This window comes from Mirounga leonina, unplaced genomic scaffold (genome assembly GCF_011800145.1).
Source record: "Mirounga leonina isolate KUSES-001 unplaced genomic scaffold, KU_Mleo_1.0 Mir_166, whole genome shotgun sequence".
NCBI classification, from domain to species: Eukaryota; Metazoa; Chordata; class Mammalia; order Carnivora; family Phocidae; genus Mirounga; species Mirounga leonina.
This window is the reverse complement of record NW_023270418.1, coordinates 34565998-34577613: the sequence shown is the minus strand read 5'-3', so window position 1 is coordinate 34577613 and position 11616 is coordinate 34565998. Positions and strand designations below refer to the sequence as shown.

The 11616-nt window shown below is 61.8% G+C and overlaps 1 protein-coding gene across 1 annotated transcript; it reads left to right on the top strand.

Moving 5' to 3' along the window:
• The first annotated feature begins 1172 nt into the window (after positions 1–1172).
• FGF3 (fibroblast growth factor 3) lies at positions 1173–7133 on the top strand. The gene is made up of 3 exons (XM_035013760.1): positions 1173–1392; positions 3464–3567; positions 6792–7133. Exons 1-3 carry the CDS (start codon positions 1173–1175, stop codon positions 7131–7133), a joined length of 666 nt encoding a protein of 221 aa, XP_034869651.1.
• The last annotated feature ends 4483 nt before the right edge of the window (positions 7134–11616 follow it).

Sequence of the window (11616 nt, the reverse complement as noted above, 5' to 3'; positions counted from 1 at the left end):
GATCAGTCCCCCCTCTTTCCTCTCCTTTCTCTGTGGTCACCAGACTCTCCAGGCTTTTCTCAGATCATTCCCGGGCTCTCTCGTCTCTGTCTCTGCTTCTTGGTATGTCCGTCCCTCTCTCGCTCGCTCTCTCCTCTTCTTTCGCCCTGTCTTTCTCTCCTCAGCGGTGTCTCTTGCTCTCTGGGGCTGTCTGTCTCTGTGCCCCGTTCTCTGGCTCTCCCGAATCCCTCCCACTTCCCCAGCAGCTGGGACAGGACCCTCCGAGGCCCGCCCGACGTGCGCCAGCCTCGGCCTTCGGGATCTGCGGGGTCGCCGTGCGCGACACCACAGAGCACCTCCCGGCCCGGCCCGCCACGCCTCGGGCCGCCGAGGACAGCGTCCTGGCTCCAGCAGGGAGCCCGGGGCGCCGACCCAACCCCGGGGTCCCCCACGCGCGCCCGCGGCCCGGGCCCTCCCCTCCGCCGCCCTCCGCGGCCCCCTTCATTATGCGCCGCCTTTAATGGGCGTTTGTCAGCGCGACTTCCCCGCAAGTTGCTTTCGCGGACATCAGTCATCGGCGGCGTTCCCATTGTGCCGGGGGATTGATGGGGGGCGGGAGGGGGTGACAGGGCCTGGGGCGACCGCCTCGAGGCCTCGGTCTATAATTTTCGGAGGCATAATTGGCCTGGGGGAGGGGGCGGGGGCGGGGCGGGAAGGGACCTTTCAGAGCCGGGAGGGCGCGCGGGGGCGCGGGGCGCGCGGCGGCGCGGAGCCGCGGCTCGACGGCGCTGCGCGGGGGGCGAGTGTGCGCGGGCGGCACCGGCCCGAACCCCGCGCCCCGCCGGGCTCCCCGCCCCTCCCGCGCCGCCGCCGGGGAACCACGTCGGCCTTTTGTTGCCGAACCGTCTTTTCTTTGAGCGCTTTGCGCAGCAACGGAAATTTCACCCGATCCTGGGTGAAAATTAAAGGAGGTGCCTCTCCCTCTCTCCCCCGTCTTTCCCGCCCGCCTCTCCCCCCCCACCCCGCTCCCTCCGCCCTCCCCTCCCCTCCCCCACTCAACGCGGAGCCCGAGTCGGCACGGCCTGGCGCGGGAGCCGCCTCCGAGCGCCTCGCCGCGGCCCGGCTGCCGCCCCCTCCATGGGCGCCGCGTTCGCCTGCAGCCGCCGCCGCCGCGGGGCGGGCGCGATGCCACGATGGGCCTGATCTGGATCCTGCTGCTCAGCCTGCTGGAGCCCGGCTGGCCCGCCGCGGGTCCCGGGGCGCGGCTGCGCCGGGATGCGGGCGGCCGCGGCGGCGTCTACGAGCACCTCGGCGGGGCGCCCCGGCGCCGCAAACTCTACTGCGCCACCAAGTACCACCTGCAGCTGCACCCGAGCGGCCGCGTCAACGGCAGCCTGGAGAACAGCGCCTACAGTGAGCGTCGGGCCCCGCGGCGCGGCGGCGCGGTCCCCGGGGAGGAGCGCCCGGGAGGGCTTGGCGCGCCAAGGGTGCCCGGGAAAGCGGGCCGGAGGGCGCCCGCCGGGGTCCGCTGCCGTCCCCTCGCGTCGGGGAGAGCAGCGCGAGGGGAGCTGGGGGTCTCAAGTCCGAGGGGACGGTGCTCGGCAGCCCCGGGGCTCCCCGCTCGGCTGGGTTCTGTGGCCCCGACAAGTTGGAGCCCTTTGAGTTTTTCGGAGAAAAGGCTCCGGACGTGGCATTTATCATCTTCTTTATTATTTTGGCGACCTCTCCTCCTCCTGCCGACCCCGGGGCGCCCCGCCGGCCGCTCCGCCCTCCTTGATCGCTGTCGCCCAGGTGGCCGCCCCGAGTCGCGGCCTCCACGCGGAAGACCCTCCCCGGGCCGGAGCGGGGCTCCTGGGCTCTGCCGCCGCCGGGAGAGAACCATGCCCCCGGGCCAGACCGCAGCCCTCGCACCTCTGCCCTGGGCCGCAGAGCGAAAGGCAGGGTGGGCGCGCCGCTTCGGGGTGGGGGGCGGCGGGATACGAGTTAGACGCACGGAGGGGCCTCCGCCTGGGTCTGGGGACACAGGTATGCTCCCGCCCCGCCCCACGGCCCGAACCGTGCTCGCGCGGGAGTCCGGCGGGGCTCCAGGGTTTGGCTCCTCTGGCCGCGGGGACCCTGGCTCGTGCTGAGCCCCCCTGAGAGGAGCGCGAAGCCAGGGGACTGCAGCAGCTCGGCTTGATGGGGAGCAGGAGGCCCGAGCTCCCCGCGCGGCAAGAACGCAGTGGGGAGCATGGGAGCGTGGCCAGGGTCCGGGGCTCCTTTGCTGCATCCCAAGGCGCTCGCCCCCGCCCCGAGGGTAGGAAGCCGCGCGGTGGACTGAAGGCGGCGGCGGGAAACCGCTGCTTCTTCTAGGAAAGTCGCAGCCCGGGAGAGGGCGTCGTGGGAGGATGCCTCTGGAGCCGCGCCTTGGGGACTCGCGTCCCCGTCCCTGTGCGCAGGATGGGGCTGCCGGAGCGCCCGTGCTCCTCTAACAGCAACACCCCGGTGCTCTCCAAATCCAGTCTCCCCCTCGGAGTCACAGAGCATCAACATTTTCGGGGTATCCAAGGCAGGCAGCCTGGAGGCGGAGGAGGGCAGCGCGTCCGCGGCTGCACCCGTCCGGCATCTAGACGCTTGCTTCTCTGGCGTCTGGGCCCTGGGATTGCTGCCATGTTGGGGGCCAGGGGCACGCCCAGAGAGCCCCCCACCCCAGAGGGCATCGCTGTCGCTCCAGCGCCCCTTGGCCCTTCTGGGTGGGGCACAGTGGCCCCACTCGGGCCTTTGTTGCAGGACCTCTGGTGAAAAAGCACTCCTGCATCCAGAAGGAAGGCTAGGGGAGGTTGAAACTTCCTTACATGCAGTGGGGAGTGGGAGAGCCCAGGGCAGCTCCCCTCGGTGAGCTCCAGCGTCTAACCCCGCTTCTTGCTAAGAGCCTGTATCCCGCTTGGACCCTGCCCTGGACAATTATCTCCTGCCCGGGTCCATTGCCAGTGAGCTTGGGTGGCCCCCTCAATGCACTGCGTGGATTATATTATCCACTGGCTTCATCAAGGGCCCCAGCTTCGCCCCTGCCCCAGACTCCTCAGACCCTTTAGCAGGGGCTGTGCCGCTGGAGATTGGACACTGGTGTCTGCAGCCCAGGTTTGAATTCCAGCTCACACACATATGTGTGGTCTTGGGAAAGTCACCTAACCTCAGCAGTCCCAGCTCACTGGTCTGTCAGATCACGAAACTGACATCCTGCAGGACCTTAGCACCTGGCACTCAGCACGTAGAGATGGCAGTTGTATTTGAATTCTCCTCCTTGGAACAGCCTTCCCTGGTGCTCCCCTTGCTTCACCTTCCATCCGGTGACTTCTCCTTCCCCTGAACTTCCCAGGTCATCCCCCCCACTGCCCCACCTGAGCGTGTGGTGCCCTCACCTCGCCCAGCCTGGGCCCTCAGCCCCCGGCACTGGGCTGGGTGGGAGGTGCGGGGAGTGATGAGCCTTCACAACTCTTCCCAGGTATCCTGGAGATGACAGCGGTGGAGGTGGGCATCGTGGCCATCAAGGGGCTCTTCTCGGGGCGGTACCTGGCCATGAACAAGAGGGGGCGGCTCTATGCTTCGGTGAGTCCGACCTCTCCCGCGGGCACTCATGTGTGGGGCAGCCATCTCCCTTGGACATCTCATCGGGGGACAGAGGGGACATGGGCAGCAAAATGCTTTGTCCAGCAGCATGGGGACCTGCAGGACCCCAGCTGGGACCAGAATCTCAGGCCCTGGGTCTTGACACCCAGTGCTGTTCCAGCTGCTTCTGTAGGAGGCAGCTGCCAGGTTGGCTGGCTTGGAGCATGGCCCACGGGGAGGACCCCACTGGGGGTGAGACTTGTCTTAAGTTCTCCAGCGCCCTTGGGTTAGAAAATGCTCCTCCAGACCTTCTCTGTTCCCTGCTACTGCCCTTCCCTCAAGGTCGCTGAGAGCAAGGCAGAGATTACCCCCAAGTTTCCATCGATATAAATGGACCTGGTGAGCCTTAGGGCACAGCGTGACTGTGTATTGGGCAAAGCTTTTCTGTGGGCTCAAGCAGAGCACTCCTGGAGGGGTTGGGGGGCGGGGAAGCAGGGCATGGCATGTCCAGTTCTCCCCAGGGTGGAAAGGCAAGAGCTGTTAGTTCTTAGGACCCAACCTAGAGGAAGGGACACAGGACCCGTGTCCCAGGCACACAGATTTGGAACCCAGTCTGTATACCGCCTGGGGCCCCCACAACAGAAAAAGGGTCCTGTGACTCTGTGGGCATTGGCAATGTCCTTCCCCCAAGGGCCGGGGCGGGGATGCATGGAGTAAAATGCATGTAACCAGGAAATTTGCTACCTCCAACTAGTCATTACGTGCAATTCGGCTGATACCCTCTTGGGCAATGAGAGGTTTTCCATCTGCAGGGAACCTAGACAACACAATCCGAGGACCTTCTCCCTGCAGTCCCCTCTCTCCATTGAGCCTGTTTGCAGGGGCCACACACCAGCCTCTCCCTTCCTGTCTGGAAGTTGGGCAAAGTGTGATCAGGGAAGAGTTGCAGGAAAACACTCCTTTAAGCTGCTTATTTTATCATAGGTTTTTTTTGTTGTTGTTTTTTGGGGGGTTTTTTGTTGTTGTTGTTGGGTTTTTTTGTTTGTTTTTTTTTTGCTATTCTGCTAAAGGAAATGCAAGAGTTGGAATGAGCCCATTTGTTTTCTCTGACCCAGGGGCTGCTTAATAGAAGCCAGGGACCCTCTGGTTTCCAGCGTTTCCTGCAGGTGTTCCCAGAGTCTGCAGACACCAGTCGTGGCTTATAAGGACATACTCTCAGGCCCGGGGCTGGTCTGACTTTTTCTTGAGGTGGACTGTGGTTTCCAAAAGCCTCAGCCCTGGGCCCCTGGCGCCCAGTGGGCAGAATGGACTTTCTGTTCCTCAAATGACCTTAGACCACCTACAGACACCCCTGTTCCTTATGCAGAGGGGCCCCGGTGAGGAGTTCTTGTTCTTGGCAGTGATGATGCAGGTCTTGCTGGTCCCGGAGGGCCCTCCATCCACACCGAGGAAGTTCATAGATTGGGCAGGGAGGGCTGAATCAGAAGGGGAAGTCTAAGGACTTTGACACCTCTCCCAGGGTGGGTGGGGGCAGGCCCAGGGCTTTGGGTTACAAAACAAAACATGACCTGGGGGATCCCAGTGGGCCAGAGTCTACCTGTGTCTGCTGTCGCTGAGAAGCTGCAACAATGGCTTCCTTCCTTCCTTCCATCCATCCATCCATCCATCCATCCATCCATCCATCCATCCATCCATCCATCAGGCATTTATTCCTTCATTCACCAGTGCCGTGGGCATTTACCGTAGGTCACACTCTCCGCTAGGTGTTTGCTTCAGGATCTCACTCAACTGTGAATCCACTGCTGTCGTGGCCTCCAGTGTCGTGGAGCTCCCCATTCCCCACAAGTTATCCCCCAGGTGCCTTGGCCCCCAGGGGAGCTGCCCAGACCGCCTTCTGCTCCGACTTTCCACCATCATTCCCACCGCAGCCTCTGGAACCTTGCTGGGTTCTCCAGACTGGAATGCCCCCATCAGAAAAGCCCACCTCTCCCTATTTGGTGCTTGACCATTGTGCATCCTGTGGCCCTTCCAGGTCTCATGCTGTCCCTTCCGTGGGTCAGGCCCCAACCAGCCTGTGCCCTCCTGAGAATGGGCCCGGGGCCCTTTGAGCCACCTGCACTCAGTAGCAGCCCCCTTTCCCCTCCGCAGATGGAGACATGAGGGTCTTGGGCTCCTTCTGCCCACCTTCCTCTGCTCCCCAGCCTTGCCCCCTGGCATGGGGTGAGGAGGGAAGCCCCGGGGGTGCTTGGCATGCCCACCTGCCTACAGCTCAGACCGAAGCCTCACCTGGGTTGGTGTAAGTCAGACTCACCTCCCCCCCCCCGACCTGGAGGCACTCCACAAGGCGGCCCAAGGGACGTTGGTGAAAGCCCCTTGAGTTACGAGTCTGCGTCTCTCCGTCTGGATGCCTGTCTCTGAGAAGGCAGAGACCCAGGCCCAACCCACGCCTCCCAGCCTGTCCCAGAAGCACACAGGTCCCTGTTTGTCTCTGCCTCTGAAGCGGTCTCCTCCACACCCCACTTGTGTGGGCGCCCCCACCCCTGAGCCGCCCTGACAACAACAGTGTCTGTGCCCTTGCTGAGCACAGGCTTGGGGCTGGGCTCCTGGTTTTTGCTCCATGTGCCTGGGGCAAGGACCACGAGGCCAAAACAGCCCCTCTCCGAGTTCAAGGCCCAGAGCCAGGACCTAAACTCAAGTGTAATGGAGAAGCCAGGCTCATGAAAACCCAGCCAAATCCCAGTGTCCATTTCTTCTCTCTTTCATGCACATTTTCCGAGAGCAGTCTGGGGCACCATCCTCCTCCTGTGTCCAGATGTCCTGCCTATGTCCCTGCCGCCAGCAGAGATCAAGGACAGGCCCCGTCTCTGCTCTGCTGAGAGAGCCACGCGTCCCTGAGCCGGGACGCCCCACCTCCCCAGTCAGTGCTCGGGGGACAGAGCTGGGGGAGCACTCTCCCCAGGGGCTCAGGAAACCTTGGCAGAGGAGCTGAACCCCGAAGGCCAAGTCCACCAGACTCAGAGGGAGGACGGGCACAGCCTAGGCATGGGTGTCATGGGTCAGATAAGGGCTGGACCGGGCAGGAGGGAGGAGGAGAGGGCGACCTGGCAAAGGGACAGTCGGTCCCCAAGACCCTGATCCCCGGCCTCCGTGGGGGCCTCCGTGGGGGCCTCCGTGGGGCCTCCGTGCCTCCCCAGCGGCTGACCGAGGCCTTCTGCCCCCCGCAGGAGAGCTACAACGCCGAGTGTGAGTTCGTGGAGCGGATCCACGAGCTGGGCTACAACACGTACGCCTCACGGCTGTACCGCACGATGCCCAGCGGCCCGGGGGCGCAGCGTCCGCCCCGCGCCGAGAGACTGTGGTATGTGTCCGTGAACGGCAAGGGCCGGCCCCGCAGGGGCTTCAAGACGCGCCGCACCCAGAGGTCCTCCTTGTTCCTGCCCCGCGTGCTGGACCACAAGGACCATGAGATGGTGCGGCTGCTCCGGAGGGGCGCCGGGCCCCCCGGCGAGGGCACCCAGCGCCGGCGGCGGCGGCAGAGGAAGCGGCCCCGGGGAGGCCGTGCGTAGATCGCCAGCCCCGGCGCCGAGAAGGCCGTCCACCCTCCGGCCCCAGGCGGGCTCTGGGCGAGCGGCCAGCCCAGCAGGTGCAGAGCGTCCACCGGGCCGGCCGGCCCCGTGCTGGCCCCGTCCCTGCGCCTCCCCTGCTTCTGCCCGGCTGGTGTCTGGAGGCCCAGCCCTCCCCGATTCTCTCGAACGGGGTCAGATCAGAAGGGGGTCGGGGCTCAGAGGGAGGCCCGCTTTCAATCCGCACCTTTGTGGGCTTCCGTTGGCCAGGCGCCCCCTCACCCACGGGGAAAACCGACGGCTGCCTCAGGAGCCTCCCTGCAGCTCCGCTGTGGGACGAGTGGGCGTTTGTGTAACCGAAACATTGAAGTATTTCATTCTACTTTGTTATTTAAGAGATTATAACGCAGCCTGAGGAGACACTTGCAGGTTTTACTGGAAACATATTTGCTCGGGAGGATAGCAGCATCTGTGCCAAATCACTGTTTTAAAATGTAAGACTGTATTCTGAGGAATCAAGCTAAAGATGCATTTTAATCCCCTGGTTTGGAAAATTGCTATTTTTTGAAAGCAGTAGGTGGTTTGTGTGCATGGAAAGAAGAGGCTAATGCGTGTGTGTGTGTGTGTGTTCCTGTTCTGGCTGGACTGTACATACGTGTGTGTGTGCACATGAGGCGGGGGGGGGGGGGGAGAGGAACTGGTTTACTTTGTTGAGAACTCCAAAAATAGTCCCTCCATCGTGCAGCTGTGTGTTTCTCTGCGGACAGTCCTGAACATCTGTGTTGTATGCCAGGTAGGACTCTCTGAACTCCTTTATCCCTGCTGCAACCTGCCACCAAAGCCTTGAGCGTTCCTGTCTTTGCCTAAGAAAGCAGACTTGGAGGCTTAGGGAGGAGACGGGATTTGCCCGGGTCCTCAGCCAGTAGGTGGCCAAGGTCCGTCTTGGACCGGGTGCCTTCCCTGCCCCCCCACCCCTGCTCCCCCGACAATGGCAGTGGGGGGGTCACCTGAGTGAGAGCTGCAGGGCATGGGCAGTGGCTCACTTTTCTGGGACTTCGCGGGCAGCGCTGGTGAGGGATGTGAATGGGACAGAGCCAGTGGCACCATGGCTCCCAAGTCACCAATGAGGACGCAGGTTCAGGTGGTGACCGTGCCCCGGGAATGTAGCAGGGGAGGTGTGGCAGCATCATACCCACCTAGCCCTCATTGCAACGCTATTGACGGATGCTCCCTAAAGAAGAAAGGAGGGGCGCCTGGGTGGCTCAGTTGGTTAAGCGACTGCTTTCGGCTCAGGTCATGATCCTGGGGTCCCAGGATCGAGTCCCGCATTAGGCTTCCTGTTTGGCGGGGGGTCTGCTTCCCCCTCTGCCCTCTTCCCTCTCTTGCTCTCTCTCATTCTCTCTCTCTCAAATAAATAAATAAAATCTTAAAAAAAAAAAAAAAGAAGAAGAAGAAAGGAGACATCCAGGCACTGGTGCTTAATATTTAAAACAGATTGGCGAGGAGAATGTGTTTTCTGCAGCAGGCGGGCTGTGCTCGGGTCAGTCCGGACCCATCGGTAGCCCAAGCAGCTTCACCTCGGGCCTGGGTTAGGAGGGAGTTACGGGTTGAATTGCATCTCCCAAAGTTCACCTCAGTTAGGGGGACTTACTTGGGACCTCAGAAGCTGGCCTTATTTGGAAATAGGGTCATTGCAGATATAATCAAGCAGAGATGAGGTCCCACTGGGGTAAGGTGGGCCCTGATCCATTACGACTGTGTCCTTGGAAGAGGGAGAAATTTGGAGACAGACTTGAACACAGGGAGATGCCGTGTGAACGTGGAAGCGGAGGCAGGGTGAGCGCTTCACAAGCCTAAGAGAATGGCAAAGATCGCCGGCAAACCAGCAGCAGCCGATGCGGAGGCCTGGCCCAGACTCGCCCTCCCAGCCTCCCCGGGAGGCAGCCCTGAATCGTGGACTTCCAGTCTCCAGGACCCGGAGATAGTCAATCCCTCTTCTTTAAGCTGCCCGGTCTGTGGGATGCTGTTACAGAGAACAGGAGTCCTTCGCTGCCTGGTCACTTGGGTGGGCCCCCAAATGAGGGGGACCCTGCTTCTGTCAGTTGACAAGGAGGGAGTAGGCCCCCAGGCTGAAGGCCTTGGCCCCCCTGGCAAGGGTTCAGGGGGCAGCAGCCGAGAAGGGGCCACCACACTGCTGACACCAGGCCCATCTAACCGGGCCTTGGGGGGTCCTGGGGTGCTAAGGATGGGGCCACAGAGAGCTTCAAAGGGACACCTGCACAAGCAATCCCATCCCTTTCTCCTCTTCAACCCCAGGCGCTCTCCTCAACCAGCTTAGTGTTTTCTAAGCAGTGAGAATGAACCCAAAAGGGAAAAAGGATGGAAGGTCAGTTTAAAAGCTCATAGGTAAATGCAGTGGAATCCAGCCCCGTCCCCCAGTCGGTAAGCCCCCTTACTGAGTCTTGTGCCCAAGAGCACCCTGAGGGTGGGGGGTGCTCACCCTGTGTGGCAAGTACCAGAGTGTCACCCACCTCACAGGTGGGAAAGCCAAGGCTCAGGAGGCAGGACGTGTCCGAAGGCACACAGCTCCTGGGTGGGGGCTTGAGGGCCAGTTACAGGCTCTGCCTCCCTAGCTGCGACGCCTGGTCTGGCCCCCAGGAGGCCCCCCGGTGCCCTGCAGGAGGAGGCATTGGTCCCCCCAGCGCAGGGGGCCAGGCCACCCACCTCCCTGGCCTCCCTGGCTTCCCTCCGTCCAGTTCACATGTCTGCAGGACTCCGAGGCTGGTGAGGTTCTGCCCTGGGTGTGACTCTGGCCTTGGCACCCCCAGGGATATCCTTGTCCACACCCAGCGCTTTATCACACGGCCCCCACCGAGATAGGGCTGAGCCGGACAGAGGTCTGTGACCCCAGGGGCACTAAGGAGGCCCCAGATCCTCCGCGTCCCCTGCAGCTCCCGTGTTAGTCACTGCCCTGCCTCTTCTTCTTGGCAGACGCAAGGCTCCTGGGCATCCTATGGAGGCCGGGTGGTGGGTATGCAGGTAGGATTTCCCAGAAAAGGAAATCTGGATGGGGGTGGAGCCTCGTGAGCCTGGCACCCTTCACTATTTGGCCTGGACCCTCCTGCGTGGGTCTGGAGGGGGCAGAGGCTGGAGACTGGGCGCCCACAGCCCCATGAGAACATGCTGTCTGAGCCAGGACAGGGCGCCCCGGAAGCTCCAGTGAAGACAGCCTGTCGCCCTCTCCTGACTTTGCTGTCACCCCCACCTGCCCGGCCAGGGGGGCATGGGAGGGGAGGAAGAAGGGTGAAGGGATTGGAGCAGGGTCTTTACTTTTGAGAGTCTCTGGGACTTTGGGTCAAGAGCATGCGAGAATGGGGATGTAAGTGGGGCAGCTGCTGTGGGAAGCAGGATTGCAGTTGCTCAAAAAGTCACACGCAGAATAAGCATGTGACCTAGCAAGTCCGCTTTGGGGGATACACCCGAATGTACTGGAAGCAAGGACTCCAACAGGTATTTGCTCACCCTCATTCATAGCTGTGTGTTTGTGATAATCAAAAGGTGGGAGATCCCAAGTGTCCATTGACAGATGGCTGGATGAGCAAAGTGTGGTCCATCTACACGGCGGAATAGTAGTCAGCCTTAAAGAAGAAAGAAGTGCAGACACCTGCTGCCACACGGATGAACCCTGAGGACATGATACTCAGCGAAACAAGCAGGAGGACAAACGCTGGGTGATACCATTCACAGCAGAGAGGAGTCACATCTGGAGAGACAGAGGGCGGACGGTGGGCGCCGGGGCCGGGGAGGAGGAGGACGCGGAGGCAGTGTCTAATGGGGACAGAGCTTCCGTTTGGGAAGACGAAAAGTACGGAAGCAGATAGTGGTGGTGGTCGCGCAAGACTGTGAAACTCCTTAAGGCCGTGAAATTGCACACTGAGAAGTGGATAAAATGGTAAAACAAAAACAAAAAGAAAAACAAAACCCAGCAAACAACACTGCAACGCCCCGATTGCTGGAAGTAGGGAGTTGGCAGCATTAAAGATGCTCAATAAACAGCGCTGAATAAATTAAGGAGTGGTCAGCCAGTCACCGGCACCTGCGCAGGGCTGATGGGAAGGCGGCAGGTGGCCTTGGAGGCTGTGAGCTGCTCTGCTTGCCCAGGCCCCGCCCACTCCCCCACCTGCGCGTGTGAAGCCAACAGACCCAGGACCCGCTGCCTGGCCCCCTGAGCCCCGACCCTGGGCGGCTCTCTCTGGGTGACCGAGCTTCGGCTACTCGGGGTGGGCCTTTGAACCTCCCCGCAGGCTCAGAGACCTCCCGCTTCCCCAGGGGTTGAAGGACTCGGAAAGGTGAACAAGTAGATCTATAATTAGTGCCCAGCCATCGGAGGGGGACCTTGCCCCGGCCACATTCCAGGGCCGAGCCAGATATAGCAGCCCCAGAGCTGACCCCATCCCCTCTCAGACTGCAATAACTGGATGCCAGG

Excerpts from the sequence above, each read along its gene's own strand:
- FGF3 (XM_035013760.1), top strand. The coding sequence starts at position 1,173 with ATGGGCCTGATCTGGATCCTGCTGCTCAGCCTGCTGGAGCCCGGCTGG. Across the intron at positions 1,393-3,463 it reads CCTGGAGAACAGCGCCTACA|GTATCCTGGAGATGACAGCG; the intron begins GTGAGCGTCGGG and ends AACTCTTCCCAG. Across the intron at positions 3,568-6,791 it reads GGGGGCGGCTCTATGCTTCG|GAGAGCTACAACGCCGAGTG; the intron begins GTGAGTCCGACC and ends TGCCCCCCGCAG.